The sequence below is a fragment of the Micrasema longulum genome, unplaced genomic scaffold (genome assembly GCF_059751315.1).
Source record: "Micrasema longulum isolate JH-2025_06_02 unplaced genomic scaffold, ASM5975131v1 h1tg000955l, whole genome shotgun sequence".
In the NCBI taxonomy this organism is placed as follows: domain Eukaryota; kingdom Metazoa; phylum Arthropoda; class Insecta; order Trichoptera; family Brachycentridae; genus Micrasema; species Micrasema longulum.
In genome coordinates, this window is record NW_028278146.1 from 916,868 (window position 1) to 935,151 (window position 18,284).

At 30.5% G+C, this 18,284-nt stretch overlaps 1 protein-coding gene across 1 annotated transcript in view; it reads left to right on the plus strand.

The window, feature by feature from the left end:
- The first annotated feature begins 7,998 nt into the window (after positions 1-7,998).
- LOC148277920 (cuticlin-3) overlaps positions 7,999-18,284 on the plus strand; it is a 64,858-nt gene continuing 54,572 nt past the window's right edge. The window contains exon 1 of the mRNA XM_088232203.1: positions 7,999-8,390. Coding sequence (XP_088088329.1) covers positions 8,359-8,390 — 32 coding nt within the window. The 5' untranslated portion in view covers positions 7,999-8,358. The remainder of the gene's footprint in view (positions 8,391-18,284) is intronic.

Genomic DNA, 18,284 nt, shown 5'->3' on the forward strand with positions numbered 1-18,284 from the left:
TATTTATGAAAAAAGAAAACTTTAATTAAATCAAAAACAAAACTAAAATGTAAATCACTAAATGGTGGCTGTTAAATTTAGTTTGTCCAGGGTCTTTGTGAATTTAGTAGAAGGAAGTAAAGCATGTAGCTACTAATGATAAGCAAGTAAAACCATAACGGCGTAGCAATGCGATTCTGTAAACCGCTGGCTGATCTCCTAATGGAAGGTCGTGCGAGGAAACAACTCCGCTCTGGAGATGGCGATGGTGTCATGGAGACTTGAACCACAGTTCTTTAACAATATTCGCTCAGTAATAAACTATTGCTGGGAAAAGAAAATAAGTCAAATTTCATATAATTTACTTTTACAAATTTGTATTAAAAGAAGTTTTTGTTATTTTTTTTGTTTGGGTTTTTATTGGGGAAGTCCTAGGGGTGATATTCCAAACGATCTCGCGGCCGTAGAAAGCCCTTTTATCTCGTGAATTTTGTATGTACATACAGGAGATAAAAGTTTTTTCGACGGCCACGGGAGCGGTTCAGAATAGCACCGCAGCGCAGGTTCGAATCTCGCTTTGCCACAACTTATTTTCCATTTTCTAACCCGGCGCAAATGTAAAATTAGGTAGTATGTACATATAAGATTAACGAAAACAAAATATATTTACAAAACAAAAAAACAAAATCAAAAATATGTCCAAAAAATCAAATTTACATGGCGTTTTATGGTAGTGGCTTCGATAAAGGTAAATTGTACTTTTGGTAAAAATATAGTCAATTACAATATAAATAAAAAGTTTTTTTTTTATGAAAAAAACAAACCATTATGACAAAAAGTAACTTATATTAAAAAGTGACATTAACAGCTTCCATCAACGGTTTTAGTGGTCAAGTGGTGGTCTCCGTGGTGTGTGGTCAAGACGCTTAACACGCACGGAAGGTTCCGGGTTCGATTCCCGGTGAGAACAAAAAATTCATTTGATTTTTCTTAAGCCTGAGTGTTCCGCGTTGATGAAACCGCTTTTAGAGATACATATATTCTTAAATTAATTATTTTGTCTGTCTTAATTATGTACAGTGCGTTCGAATGTTTAATAAGCCCATGCAAATATATTAGTGCTAATAGGCGAACCAAGTAAACATACAATTTTTGCATTCGTAAGACGGACTTTTGTAAACATGAACACAAACACATTAAATGTAAGTGTTCAACAATGCTTCGAGTATGTCCAAATGTTTGCAGACTGCCTGGATTTCTTCCGTAGGGGGTTATTTAGATCTTAATTTGTTGCTAATCAACAGATGGAAACGTTGAGTAAATGTGGATGTTTAAACATACATAGGAATAATGGTGAATGTTGAATGAATGAAACACAGTGTGTAAAGTGGCCGTTCAAACCAGCCAATGACAGGTCATAAACCCTGTAAATGCCTAGACTTCCATATTGCATTCTTAAAAATGTTTTTCCTCTCTGCTCTGGTGAAATAAATTAAGATAACACTGTTTTATTACAAAACAAATAATGCTCATAATATTAAAACGTTTTATTTCTAAATAAAAGAATACAAAAACAATATAGGCGTACATATTACACAGTTTTGAAAATGAAATTAATTATTGTACTATATTCTAATACTATGCGATACATTCTACTCACCATACATAGGCAAAAAAAATATCATTGAATATTATTAACTATAATCAAACTCATAGTAACACCACACAAGCAAAATTTATTTAGCATTTGAATGGAGTGTATGTAGCTTTATTATAATGGTAACAAAAGATTTTTACTAATACGAATTTTTATATCTTTCTTACTCTTCTTAATTCATTTGTACTTTTTCGTACTTTTGTGTAAAATACATGTCAGTCTTTATATTTAAAAATGCACTTCTGCTCTCTCCACTGCAATATATTATGTATGTACTAAATGTAAAGTATACCTATATATTTTATACTAATATGTAAAGATGATTTTTCTTAATATTTTTTATTTATATTCTTCTAAAAATATAATTTTATTTTTTGCTATTTTTGTGTGAAATAAGTGTCTGTCTTTGTATGTAAAACATGTAAATGCCTACAAGGCGTTTAAAGATGCAGATCCTCTGTTGGTCGGTGGCGAACTCGACTTTGTCATTAAGCGCTGCGTTACTTACATACGTAGGTATTGGTTCTTCTAGGGCAGAGGGTGCAGGTGGTGGGTGGGTGGTGTAGCCTGTACTGTAACTGGCGCGGTCATAATCAGGAGACATTACTCTAGTATAGCCTGATTAAAAATTATAACGCACTATCGTCATCGGCATCGACACATATCGAGACGGTATAAACTAAAAACTATATTTAAATACGATAATTTGTAAATCTGTATAAAATTTTAAAGTCTCTTCGTTGATGACTTGTAATTGAACTCGTTAAAAAATAAAATTGTATGCGCATTCTATTTTTTTTTACAGAAAACTTAATTTTACTTTGCAGATAAAATTTAAAATAAATATTAACATTTCATTGTAATACGGGCCCCGAAAACGAATTCGGAACCGCTGTGAATAATTCATTACCAATTCTTTATGGAAAATTTACTGAAAACAGTAAATGTTTTCTCAATTATACGTGGTGTATACCTAAATGAAAAATATCATAAATTACTTTTTTCGTAGCAAATAAAGTTTCGGTAGCAAAATACGGCATTTGTTGACAAAAAATGGCACACATAAATTTATTTGCACCACAAAAAAACAATATAAAAAAATACTGGCTTATATTTCCAAGTAAGTAGTTAAAAACACAAATTTTACCTGAAAAATTGGCAGGAAATAAATGGTAAACGGAACCACACCATTAGAAACAAAAATACCCATTCTAAAGTTATTAGTTTTAAAACTTTTTTATGTTTATTTTATAATAAAAGGTTATAATTTCTTTCTATATTTATACATATTTCTACCTCTCGAATAAAGCAAGAATTTTTAGTTCGTTTTACAAGCACATACTTTATATATATATATCCTATTTTTACTATTTTTTTACGGAATTATTTCCATTCGGTTTTCTTATTCAGAAGGTTTACCTGAAAAGCGATTTAGTCAAAAACACTCGTCCGGGTTTCTGATTTTATTTCACTTACAGAACTGTATTCTTTATTTTTTTGAAGAAAATTTTCCTGGCAGCTTCACTAGATGCAAAAATCCCTGTTCTGAAATTATAAATATATATAAAATAATCATGATTATTATCATTCTGTATTGTAATAAAAATAAAGAAATTACAAAAATAAAATACTTAAAACATTTGTGAAAAAGTTTAAAACAAAGATAATAAAACAATTAAAAATTACAAACTAATAAATAAAATAAAAATCAAAATGGATAAATAGTTAATTATAACAAATTATAAGAGAACGGGCGCAGCAAACTCCGGTGACAACTGTCATTACGTCAAGCAGAGACGATACGGTTGGCGGTGAGAGCCTCAACCACGCTTGCTTACTTTACATCTTTTTTTTTACTATCTATATCTATATCTATATCTATATCTATATCTATATCTATAGCTTTATCTATATATATATATATATATCTATATCTATATCTATATCTATATCTTTATCTATATAAATATATATATCTATATCTATATTTGTATCTTTATCTATATCTATATCTATATTTGTATCTATATCTATATCTATATCTATATCTATATCTATATCTATATCTATATCTATATCTATATCTATATCTATATCTATATCTATATCTATATCTATATCTATATCTATATCTATATCTATATCTATATCTATATCTATATCTATATCTATATCTATATCTATATCTATATCTATATCTATATCTATATCTATATCTATATATATATCTTTATCTATATCTATACCTATATCTATATCTATATTTTATTTTATTTTATTTTATTTTATTTAGAAAACATACAGTCATACAAAATCAGTATTAAAAACAACAATTTTTTAACATAAAAAGACCAATTAAGTTTTCATAAATTAAAAAGATATAAACATTAAATGTGACAAAAAATAAAAAATAAATAAGAATTTTAGGTGAAAAAAAGATAATTGTTGACATTTGCGTTTTCCATGGAGGTAATAAATTAAAATAAATAAAAATACCGAATGTACACTCCGAGCCATCCACGCACACACATGAACGCACATATAAAACATACACAAACATATACATTACATGCGGCACATATACATAGCATAAACCACTCAAGATGTACATTCAGCAACTATCCCAAATAATCGACCCCATGAATCCAATCTATATCCATATCCATACATGCACACATATCCATCCACACGCACATACATATATACACATACACATACATATATACGAACATATATATATACATATATAAATATCCATGTCAATATTACATATTTATATTTCGGTTCCATGTTTTTTTTTATTATTATTATTATTAAATTTAACAAAAAGTACACATTTTTGTAAAAATCTAAGCATATCAACTTTTAAACATCTAGTAAATGTTATCACTGCAACTCTCCAAAAAAAGATACTAACTCTTGTGTTTGGAGAGTGACTTACACTGTTTAAGTTGTTTATTTATAGGAATTTATATAATTTTAAATACGAGTACATGAGAAAGAAAAATATAAATAAAAACATAGGAAATATAAAGAAAAAACATAAAACAATAATACATTCATACTAATTAAAATTTAATGTTGTTTTTACGTGTTCAAAAATATTAGATTAACTTTAAATTTATTTATTGATATATAATTTTTAATAGTTTTTGGTTCATTGGGAAGATTATTATAATTTTTACACCTTTGAAGATAAAGCTATTTTGACCATGACTTGTAATGAATTTAGGAATTTTAATATTATGTTGGTATCTGAGTGACTTATTCATCTCAAATTCTTTTATTTTTTCTTTTTTATTAAATTGTATAATATAATTTATATCTATATGTACAAATATTTAATATTGTTTACATATAAACTCCTGATCGAATAGCCATTCTCTTATTTTGCCCTTGTCTCTTTTGGTAGTTCCATTTCTAAGATCGTTTGCCAACAAATTAAACACAACTGGAACCACATATGTGAGATTTATTTTTCCATATTTGTTGAAAGTCTTAGAAATCACTTAAGCTTCATTACGTGTAAATCTTGTATTATGAGAATGTTTATATATTTTTGAATTTATCACTTTTTCTTTGTTCCAAAATGACACATAACCACAGAATTCCTCAAACCGGCAGCGCCTTAATAGATTTATATAGTACACATTTATTACTCCTTATTTTGTAAATATCATTAGAGACTATTTAGAGAATACTGTAAACTCTGAATCATTTTTATGTTTGTGATGGTTGAATGACCCCATGCTTTTAAACCATTTCTTAGTCAAGCCTCTACCAAGGAAAAATTAAAATAATTGTAATAGTACTTTTGGGCAGAATGAGAGATAACTAACTAGAGTCCGCACTCCGAAAATACACACATTACCCGTGTATTAATAAACTTGCCATGCCGTTTTCTGAAAACAGACGTAATCGTTTAATGTAAATTATCGTATTGCGTGTTAAATCAGTTAAAACTGTTAAATCTGTGAATTGAATAAATTTAATGTTGATTCCAGGGATTACCTACGTGTACGTACATTAAATTAAAATGTCAAAAATTATCTAGCAATGAAAAGAAACGTTATCCATATTTTTCATTTTTGTTACATAATGGTAATATAGACAGTCTTGCGCTTCAGGGGCCAGTCCTAACTATGAAATATTATTTATTTTAAATTAATTACAGTTAACATATTATATTCGTGATCTTATTGTGCTTTTTAGGCTGTTAAGAAATGTAAAATTAGAAGAAATAATTACGTATACTATTACGTTATTAAGGAAACCAATCCAAATAGTTACAGTGAGTACATTAAAACGAACATAATCTGAAAAACAGAATAGCAAATAAATAATAGATTTTTTATTGACATTTCTTGGTGGAACTGCATTTTAATTATAATAATAAAAATACATAAATAGTTTTATTTTACTTTTATTGATAAATTTTTACCAGTGACCAGGTTTTGTCGTGACCGACATCGTCAAACTGGTGGGAGACTAAACAAATGTATATGTTATATACATGTGCAAGCAGGGGTTGTAAATCATGATTTTATGTAATTATGGGGATAAAATAGTTATTAAGAGAAATTAAAATAATTTAAGAATAAGGTAGTAACAACTGTATGAGATATTTGTTTTGTTTGAATGTATATAATAAAAACAGGTGTAAATTGTATAATTTTAGTGAAAATGAATTTAAATTTATAAATCAAAGTGGAATAAAACTCATCATCATCATCATTTCCTTTCCACACCTAATAATGCATAGGGAACTGCGTTGGAACATCAATCGCAGTGTATCTTGAATTTTTTTGTTACAGGAAGGTAAGATGATAAGTATTACTCTTCAGGTACCAGTCTAGGGACTACGAAATAAACACCCTTTTAAATAAATATTTTATGTCGACCATGTCGGGAATTGAACCTTAGATATCTTGCACGGTAGGCGAACGCTCTGACCACTACACCACGAGGCCGACGTATGCGTATTTTTATTATTATATTAGAAATTATACATAGTTACAAACATAAAGTTTAATTTTGTTTCTGAATCTTGGGTAAAAAAAAATGTATGTTTTTAAAAAATAAATAAGCCAAATACGTTCACATTATAAGTATTATAAAAATTTTATTCTGCCGTATACGGTATATGTCAAATAAAAGAAAGTGAAGAAATAATTCAATTATTTTATTATTAAAACATGCAACAAAATTAGTATTAAAATATGACACAAAATTGCAAAAATTGCATTTTTAAAAAAAAACGCACATATCACATTACGTTTAGCAAATAAATCGTGTTTATTTTATATTTGGTTTATACCCAGAGGGCTTTTACAATAAGTTCATAAAAAAATAAATCAAAAAAATTACAAGCATTAATAGGTTGTCGTTATGCCTCATATACAGTAAAGGTTTATAAAGTAAATAAATAATTTAAAATATCAAATAAATAAAATAAAGTGTGAATGATTAACTTTATTACTAATTATGTTTACTTTTTATATGTTCAATGTCCTGAATGAACACATTAAGTTCTCCAAAACGATAGCCAGTTTCAGGAGAAGTGTACAAATTTGGATTTTGCCAAACGGAAGAGACCATTGCGGGACACTGTAGCGAGACATTGCATATATGTAAATACTATTGAGCATTCTGTCTAGATGTTAAAAAAAAAATATGTTTACATAATAACTTGTCGGCCTCGTAAAGTAGTCGTCAGCGCTTTTGCTTGCCATGCAAGAGGTCTCGGGTTCGATTTCCGACGTGATTGACATGAAATATTAATTTAAAAAGATGTTTTTACAGTAGAATATTTCATAGTCCCTTGGACTGGTATCTGAAGCGAAGACAGATCATTTGACATGCAATTGGTGTACCAATGCAGTGTCCTATGCATCTTAAGTGCGGAAAGGAAATGTTTATTATGTTCATTATGAAATATTAACTAAATAAAGAAAATAAGTCATATTCACCGATTGAAAAGTAAAATAATTATTTGCAAAAAAGCAACTTGTTTTATGCATGACTTTTTTTTACGATTTTTTTTTGAAAAATCAAATAATTTATTTTTCTAAAAATATTTCCTTTGTATTTTACATAATAATTAATTAACAAAATTGTCATTTAACGAAATAAATTTTCTCACTTGTTTGTAAATTGTTCAAGGTGGAAAATAATCACAAAGTAAGGGATTTCTTGTTACATTTTAATTTCTACAACTACCTTTTAAGTCTGTGGACGCTGTAACAAGTTGGCTTAATAGGGGTAGGTATTTCCCACAGCGCACAATTTTCGCGCGCAAATGTCTCATTCCACGATACATAATATCGTAGCCTTCTCGGCCGTGAACACTTCTCCGAAGGCTCTCATGCCGCGCGCACGCGCACTCCGCCAACTGTGAAAACAGCGTCGCAACGCCGAATTTTCAGCCTTTAACGACGTCCTTAGCGGGAGACATCAACGCTCCTCAGTACGAAACCCGACTCGGTCTCAAACTGCCGATAGCGCTCAAAACAATGGATACTTTGCAAAGTTTATAATAACTGTGGTTTACGAGATTTGAAAAAAAAAAACTAAAATGCAGCGTTTAATGACAGTATTCTTAGATAGTAAATAGTTTTTTAATTCATTTAGTGTTAAAAAAGTAATTTTTATTTCATTTTTTTAAAAGTGCTTTTACTTTGTGTTTTTTTTTTATAAATAAAGACGGTTTGAACGAAGCGAAAATGTTATATTCAGTGCATCACAAGACACCGAGGTGAGATATAATCTTATTTCATTAGCGTTATATCTCATTGTTAATTTTCTGTGATTTTAGAAAAGATACTTGCATAATAAAAATTTTAATGATTTTACAATTGAAAGTTTCCTTTTCGTGTAAGAATTCATTGTTTAAGCGGATATACCTTACATATTGTAACTGTCAGAAGGTAACCTACCTGTCCATATTTCAACATTATATCTTTAGTATAGCAGCTACCAATCTTTCAAGACCTAAAATTATTATCTATATTTTTTAAACAAGCACGCTGTACCTTTAAATACAATAACTACGGGCTATTAAGTTTATAGTATGTTATACATATTAATAAATATTTCCTTAAAATACTTGAAAATAAATATGTGATAGTCTTCATTGTTGATGTTTTTTTTTTTAAATCCTTAAGTACAAAAATAGATGCACTTTGCCGGAAATATTGCAAAAATCAATATCTTCCAGTCAAAAACAGACAGAAGAATTAGTTAAAATGCTTCATTTATTTATTTTTTTAATTAAAAATATATGAGGATACATTAAATACATTTTAAAAAACAACTTTTTTTATGAATGCAGATAAAGTTTGTATTTATAAACTTAAATAATAAAAACTGATATTTTGTAAACATTAAATGATGAGAAATGTGGAATCAAAAAATAAGTTTAAAAGACAGGAAAAGTGACATATAAAATAAAATATACCCCCTTAAATAAGCACTACGAGGTGGAATTTTCTTTGCTTGATTTCCCTTTTCACTTTTTTTATTTCTCGTCGACCCTTCCAGGAATCGAACTTAAGACCACTAGGCATAACACTAAGATGCCAATTTATCTCCATTCAATTGCTCTTTAAAGATTTAAACATAAGAGTAGACATGAAGCCTACTCTTATGTAAACTTAGGAGCTTAGACATATAAATTATTTATTCTTGTTTGAGATATTTCAATAACCTACATTCAATATGAAAAATATTTTTAGTAAGTCTATATGTTTTACAGGGAAATAATAAGACTACGTCTTCAGCAGACAAAAGCTTCATCCATATGTTGAAAAAATGTGTTTTAAAAAATATTAGTTTTTTTTTAATATTCCCAATAAATATGGGAAATATTAAAAATAAATTTATTATGTCATTTTTATAACGTACTTGTATGAACGCAACTAATTAAAAATGTTTGCAATTTACGTATATTATGCGATTGCGCTTAAAAATGATATCACGGCACAATTACTTAAAAAATAAAATAGTTACTCTTAGGTTCTTTGATTATTTTATTAGGGATATCAAAAAATGACTTACAAAATATTTTGTACAAAATATGCATGCTTTATCAGCATTCATTTTTTGTGAAAATCTTTGGAAAATAAAAAATTATGTAAGACAAATTAAAAAAACAAATTACAGATTTCATATTTGTTTTCATTGTGGATACAGAAGGAGAGAAAAAAGGAAGAACTTTATTTTAAATCAAATTAAAAAGGAATAGAAGAAAACATGAAAAGTGCCGACTAATTCATTTAAAAAAATAATGAAACACCCTACACTCCACTCCGCTCCCGCTGTTTCCATGTACATAAGAAAAATTTCAAAACAATTCGGGCTGTCGTTAATAAACTTGATAAAACTTTTTTATTTACAATATGTCGATGCCAATATCCACATACTTAACGATCAAAAACATGATCCTAAAAATATCTATATTATACACGGTGTTTCGGGCTAGACCGCGAAACTTCAAAGAAACATACCACATGGTATACTTTTTTTAAAACGGTAATAAATTTTACCAAAAATTCATTTTTTCAATGAAAAAAAATAATGATTGCACCTAATTTAAAAAAAGAAACAATCTTATTTATATTCAAAGTATTAACATCATATTCAAAGATTTTTATTAATGTTAGTAAATATAAGTATATAACCATTTACCGACTTTTTATGTCTACCGGTTTCGAGACGTACCAGTCTCTTCGTCAGGACACTCACTGCACCAACATACATATACTAAAATACACTTTCACCTTTACCATCACCGTAGTATACATAATATTTACCAAAAAGTACATAAATTACACGCAGAGTTAAAGGGGATGCGAATACCACCATGTCCGAACATGTACTAAAATTAGGTTAAAAATACTTAGCTATTGCTAAGTATTGCAGGTATACATGGTGTTGCAGTGTTGCAGATATACATGGTGGTGTTTGCATCCCCTTTATTTTTGCATATAATTTATGTATTGTTTCGTTAATACTATGTATACAACGGTGTTGGTAAAGGTGAAAGTGTATTTGGTTCAAGTTCGTTGGTGTAGTGTGTGTCCTGACGAAGAGACGGGTATGTCTCGAAACCGGTAAAAATAAAAAGTCAGTAAGTGGTTATTTACTGATATTCACTAACATTAATGGAGACAATCCTTAATTTCTCAGACTAGCGTCACTTCCACAAACCACAATCACCCGTCTATCCAGCCGCTTCCTTATTCCACGTTCGGTGCGTATCGCTTCGTTGGCGTTGGTCAAATACGTTATGAATTTGTTTTAAATAACAAACAATGCGATTTTCCAAAAAAATCATTAAGATCTTTTTAAAAGTACATCATAAAAAGATATCCTTTGAAGTTTCGCTGTATGGCCCTAAAAAACCGTAAATAACATATTTGTATACTTTATGCGTAACTTATTATGAGTTGACAGAGAAAAAAATGGAAGTGTTATGGGAGTATGGAGTTAGCGGACATCTGACACGAGCTATTACTTCTCTGTATAAAGACAGTACGGCATTAGGTTAAATGGATCATACACATCGTGGTTTGACATTTATAACAGAATCAAGCAGGGGTGTGTGGTGTGGTGTCACCGTGGCTGTTCAACGTGTATATCGACAACTGCATGAAAGAACTGAAAGAAAAATGGGAACGAAAATGGGTGATATAAATGTCAATTGTTTTTTGTATGCTGATGATGCCGTGCTTCTTGCTAACAACAAAGAGGAACTGCAATTCTTGGTAACAAAGGTCTACGATGTATGCAAGAGAAGCAATTTGCTGATGAATGCCGATAAATCAAATGTGATGGTTCTTGAAAGAAATTAAAGAATGACTAAATGTGAGATCACTGGGAATGGGGTTAAACTGAAACAGGTAGAGGAATTTGTGTATCTGGGAATTATATTTACTAGGGATGGAATGTCTGAGAAAGATATTGAAAGGAGAGCGAGTGTCGGGAACAGAGTGAACGGTGCTCTTAAATCAACCTTGGCAAATAAATGTTCGTCGCAAGAGGCAAAATTAGCAGTTCACAATGGAGTAGTCCTGGTCCCGACCCCGATGTATGGGAGCGAAGTATGGACTTGGAAAAACAGGGATGAAAGTAGGCCGAATGTGATTGAAATGCGACGTCTCAGGCGAATGTGTGGTAAAACTATGTACGATAGATGCACAAATATTGAGATCCGTACATTATGCAAGGCTGAGATAAGCACCATCGACAAAATCAATAAAGAAGCGGTGGAAAGGGACTTGTGGAGTGAATGGATAGCGAAAGAACGGCTAAGAATATTTACAATGCGAATGTTGATGGATGCAGAAATAGAGGAAGACCGAGAAAGACATGGCATGACCAAATCCAACAAATACTCGAAGATGGAAATGTTAAAAGAATATCGGCGAGAAGATGTATGAATGTAGAGAAAGCGAGATCTGTATGCAAAGATAGAGTGGTGTGGCGTTCTATCCTCTCTGCCTGCCCTTACGAGGAAACGGCGTGATAATTTGTTGTTGTTGTTGTGTAACTTTCAAACGCGTCTGGACTTCAGATAAGTATGAATGGAATGGAAATGCATAAATTGATTTAGGTAAATATTAATGAGTCGTACAGAGGTCACGAGGAATGTATAAAAAGTAGTTGTTGTGTTAATGTCCATTGCTATTAAGAATTATGTGCAATATACGCAACTACCAAAGCGCGTAGAAAACAATGAAGTTCGCACCACACGGGTACACTTAGTGGGGAATGTATTGACAACCAGTGGCCGACGTACATCACCCCGGCGTTATAAATTAATAGTTAACTTACTAAGATAACGCGCCAATCTATCATCTGAAAAAAAACTAATAAAGTGTATCAATAAAATTAACAGTTAAAACAGTAACTTTGTGGTTATTTATGATAGTAAAATAAATTTAACTTTGATATAGAAGCTTGAGTAGCTTTGAAACCAGTCGGTAGAAAAAATAAGTGATTTAAAACAAGTTGTTTTATATTAATTTTATTAAAGTTTATATAATTCCGTTGATTTCAACGATCCACTAAAATTGTCGATAGACTAGTATCAACAACAAAAAAAGTTATAAGACGCTTTCACAGAAGTTCTCTTTTCATTTATTTATTTATTATATATAAGGCCTAAGTCAATTACAACAGTTACATGAAGAAACATATATAAAGAAACTAAACAAAAAGAGCATAAAACTATGTAGCAAAGACAAACAAGGGCAAAACAATAATGGTATACAATATATTCATAAAAACGAAAGACATAAGACTTCGAGCTAAACCATGCTAATCCAACTTCATCCCTCACTGCTTTAGTCGCTAAGAGATCTACGAAAAGCCGGAAGATCTATCCCAAAGAATTCTAAGTCGTGGTATAAATTGACTAATCTACGCATTCTGGACATTGGGACATAAACCAAAAGTTGCTCTTAGAATATTTAATAAATAGCAGATTTTGACTTTTGGTGACATTCTGGTTCATGTCTTAATTAACATTTTAGAAAAATACGAAAGTTCATTAAAAAATAGAACTCCTTTGTGCACCTAGCTTTTTGCATATTTTCCTCATCGTAAATTGGTTTCTATCCACTTAAAAACAGCAGTAATTAAGAAATTAATAAATAGGTATGAATTATTATTTTTAATTTGCTGTACAAACTTTTACCAATTTTCCTTTTCACTGGTCTGTTTTTTGTATGACTGGAAGATTTTATTTTTATGAAATATTGCTTCTACTAATAATCCCATCAAAGTGCATATAATTTTTGAGTATCTTTGTACTTGGGTATACGTAGTTATAACTCGCATACAGAGAGATATGTATGTATTTCATCAGGTTGATTTGTTAATTTTTATCTGGCTTTGATGCCACATGAGTCTACATAATATATGACTTGATATTTATGTCTCTTAATTTTTTAAATAATGAAGTTGCATTTCGCTAGAACATGCCTAAATTAAAAAAATATTTTTACAAATGATGGAAAATAGATTATTAAACATAGGTACGAGTATATGTAACACGACGTTACAGCGCCGTTTCCGGAGGGATTTTTTAGCGCAATATTTTCAGAGTCAAGCTCTGACCTAACCAAAAGGTTGGCAATCCCTCGGACGGAGTCGGTATGCATATTAGGAATACAGTTCCGAGCGATGGATAGAGTTGTTAGTTGTTGATGATATGATGAAACTCTCGACACTTTTCCAATTGAACAGTTTAAATTGCGCATGCGTGTATTACTACCTCTCCGTGCTACTGTTCACCACAATACCACCTCCTACCTACCATACGGCGTATGCATATCAACTTGGTGTACTATAAATTAGTAGCTAAACTGGATTCCCAATTATTTTGCCAAATACGCAACTGAAATATTGGCCAATCGATACAGCCCAAATAAAGGTACTTGTTCAGAATGAACGGACATTGTTTGATTGATTGAAATTTTGATAAAACCTTAATAAAACCGTGATAGGAAGCAAGAAGAATTTTGTGCATTCATTTTTATTTTACTTTATCTGTAAGTCTGTCTGCAGTCGAAGATAACTCTGTTAACTCGGTAGTCAGATGGCAGAAGGGACCATCTGTATTTTTGTCTATGTTTTAGTTTTCAAAAGTTTTACTTAATATTTCAGTAAATACACGCAGCAAAAAAATAAAAAAAGTCAGCGTCATTTAAAATGGTAATTAAATTATTAAAAGCAACACTAAAATATTTTAGTTTGTGGATTAAAGTCTTGAAATTGAGACGTATTTCAGCTCTCCTGAACATTTTTAAAAATTAGAGATGGTCCCTTCTGCCATCTGACTACCGAACTTTCCATTGTAATCAAGGCCCAGGTGTAAAATAACTCACATATTTCTTACGCTTAAGAGAATGCATTTGAGGTAACTAATCACTGTCAATACATATTTGGATATTTTTGCGTAGTTTCGGCCATTTTGAAGTAATTAGTTCCAAAACACGACTTCCAATGAATCAGTTTTGCATAGAGCTGTCACCCGTTTGGTTGTGTAAAATAATAACGCTTTTGCACACCCCAATATTATAATTACGATGGGATATAAGTTTAAAAAAAATATATTTTTTTGGTTTGATTATAATGTGGGTTTTTCATTAATTTACATAAATACTCGTATTTATATTACAATTCCCAGACAGACGGTACAATTTCTAACTGGATTTCCTCCTTTGGGAGATATTAAGATTAACATTATTTATTGAAACGGAGAGAGAAAACATTTCTGAGACGGGATTATGGATGTCTAGGTATTTACAGGGCTTATGACCTGTCACTGTCTTCACAATATTTTAAATAATCCCACTTCACCTGTTTATCTGAGAAAGCTCATCCAACCTTTTTCACAACACGGACTATTTCTTCGTTCTAGTAACGAGAGAACCTTTTTAATACCCTGTCATAGCTCTAAATTTCTTGCCTCCTCTTTCACAGTAGTAGCCGCTCGATTGTGGAATAATATATCCACTAATGTAAGAGAAGCCCCTTCTTTATTTACATTTAAGTCAAGGTTGAAATGTCACTGTCTAAATATTTAAATTATTCCTTTATCCTTCTTTTTTCCTTCCCATCCCCTCTCCTCTCTTCATAGTATAGTGTTAATTTTTTTAAATATATTTTTATTGTGTTTTTTTTTTTTTTAATTTTTGTATAAAATTGTAAGATTTAATATGTCGATGTATTTATAATTTCTCAAACTGAACAGTTTGGATAGGTAGGGAGAAATTGCCTTAAGGCAATATGCCCGCCCTTATATGTATATATATATATATATATATATATATTGTATATGTATATTGTATATGTATATAAAGTGTCAAATAAAAATTAGCTGGTTTAAGTGGCCACATTACACACTGTGTGACATTCACTATACTGTCCATGTTTTAACATCTATATTTCATTAACTCTTCCATCTGTTGACTTTTGGGAAACTTACTTAGTTATAAATTACGCATTAATTATTATTGTTAAATAAATCCATATTTGTGGCGGTACTCGTATACAGCATCTATTGAACATTGAATACGGGGCCTGACTTCCCCGGCCCGGGAGCCAGAGACACGCAGAAGTGGATCGCATTGTGCGATGTTATGATGGAGTATGTCAGAACAATGATGGAACCTTACACAATCCGGCTTATTGGAGTGGAACGAATGCGCTCGAGCAATAGGAGACCGCACTGTACACGACCATAAGACATTGGCTTATTTTTGATAACGACCAATTGGTTTTGTTGAAAATCGAAAACATGTTGTACATGTGGGTTTGAGGATGTAAATTTTATGCTGTGAGTGCAATTCTCTCTTTCTACCCTCACTCTTATCTGGTAAACTTTATGTTATGTTTGTTTATATTTCATTGTAAAATCGTTCCTATGTAAAATCCGGTTATTTATTTATTATTTATTAACTGCCGTAGCCAATTTGTACAGATTGTATAATATAGTTTAAAAGTAATAAAATATAAGGTACTTATTAACTTTACAAATCGTACATACATATTATGATGTACACTAAACCATATTATGTTTGTTGTATACTTTTGTATAAACATATGGAATTTTCAATTCAACAATGTTTTGAATGTGTCCAAATGCTTGCAGACTGGCTGGATTTCTCTCCCTAGGAAGTTGTCCGTATTTGAATTTATTGCAACAGAGAGGGAAAACATTTTTGAGAAGGGAATATGGAAGTCTAGGCATTTACAGGGCTTATGACCAGGTATTAGAAATTAAATGAACTACTTGGTAAAAGAAGAACTATAAAAATTTGGAAAATTGTTTTCAGGCGTTACCTAGTAGGTGAATTGGTTCAACCGGATGAATCTCACCCGCATGATAAAGGTTTTAGCTCTTTTACTTCACAAAAGTCAATAGATGGAAGAGTTTTGGAAACGTTGATGTTTAAATATAGGCAAAATAGTAAATGTTACACAGTGTGTAAAGTGGGCACTTAAACCAGCCAATGATAGGTCATAAGCCCTGTAAATTCCTAGACTCCCATATTCTCTTCTCAGAAATATTTTCCCTCTATGTTGCAATAAATTTGAATAGGAATTTTTAAAACCTATAAACAGATTTTTTATAAAATTTATATTTGAAGCACTAACTTTGTGGTTATTCATTAAAATTAAAATAATCGGGTTGTGGTCCCGTGGCTAATGTTGCGGACTCACGGATCAGAGGTCCGTGGTTCAAACCCCACTCTACTCCAACTTTATTCCCAATTTCTAATAGTGGGATATTTACAACTTGTTGAAAATGGCCCCAAAATTGAAATATTTGGGTACATAATAAGAACGCACATATTTCCTTTTTCTCAAAAAATAAATAAAATAATATAAATATAAACTAATTTTGTTGCTGCTGCATTCTCAAAATAACATATTAAAATACGAAAACTTAGAAATTTTAAACATTAAAAAGTGATTGAAATAAGAAAAAAATCAAAAATAACCAAGTAAACAATATTTTTTTGGTCCACTCCTGTCTAGTTTCAAAGTTCGTAACCATCTCGTTTCAAACTTCCCGTCATTAAAAGAACATGACAAAAAACACTTGACTTATTAGCTCCATATGTATCAATGCAGGTAATATTTAGTAATCACTGTAAAATAAAATAGGATAGAATTCATAAATTAAATATACTTTGATAAAAAAAGCTAAAGTAGCATTTTTTATTCATGCAAATACATATATATTACATAAAAATTATGTTAACGTATCTTAAACTCTATGACGTCAAGTGATAGGATAAAACTTAATGAAAAGTGGAAGCATGTTCATTATGAAATAATAGCAAAAATATTTTTTTTAAATATATTACATTAACATATCAAAGCATATAAAGCTCTTCAAAGAATTCAGAGTACTGAATATTATTCAACAGTATATATTGAGAACGGTAGTGGTTACACACATAAAGAGAGACATTTACCCAAGCGTCAACCACAACCATAACACAAGATACTCTAATAGGGATCTGATACTAAGTGAAGGGGTCAACACTGTTCTGGCATCGAGACAACACTATAACGTAGGCAAAAAGGTCCATAACCTTTTGCCAGAATCGTGGAAAGACGGGAGTGTTGTCAAGTTACGGAAGGTGTTGACCTCGCTCTTTCATGACATTGGTCGTAGGGAGTCAGAAAAGTTGATGCATGCCACGGATTGGAGAACCTTACTGGATGTCAAAAATAAAATATAAAAAATAAAGAATAATTTAAAAAATATATATTTATAGATGACAACCATGAAGTTTCGCATAAATAAATTGTCTATGTTTTTATGAATGTATGTATGTGTATGCGCATGCGTGTATGTACGTGTGTGTGTATGTACATATGTATATATGTGTATATTTATATATACATGTGTGTATATATGTGTATGTCTGTATGTATATGAATCAAAATGTGTATCCGAATAAGTTTATATTTTGTTTGTCTGTGCTCTATATTAATTTGTTAAGTATTATAATATATTAAAATGTAATTGCCTAGCTTGGAACGGGGTATGTACCCTTGTTAGCTGGGCAAAGTGAATATGGAATTGTATTTTGATAATAAGTGTGAATAAATAAATAAATAAATA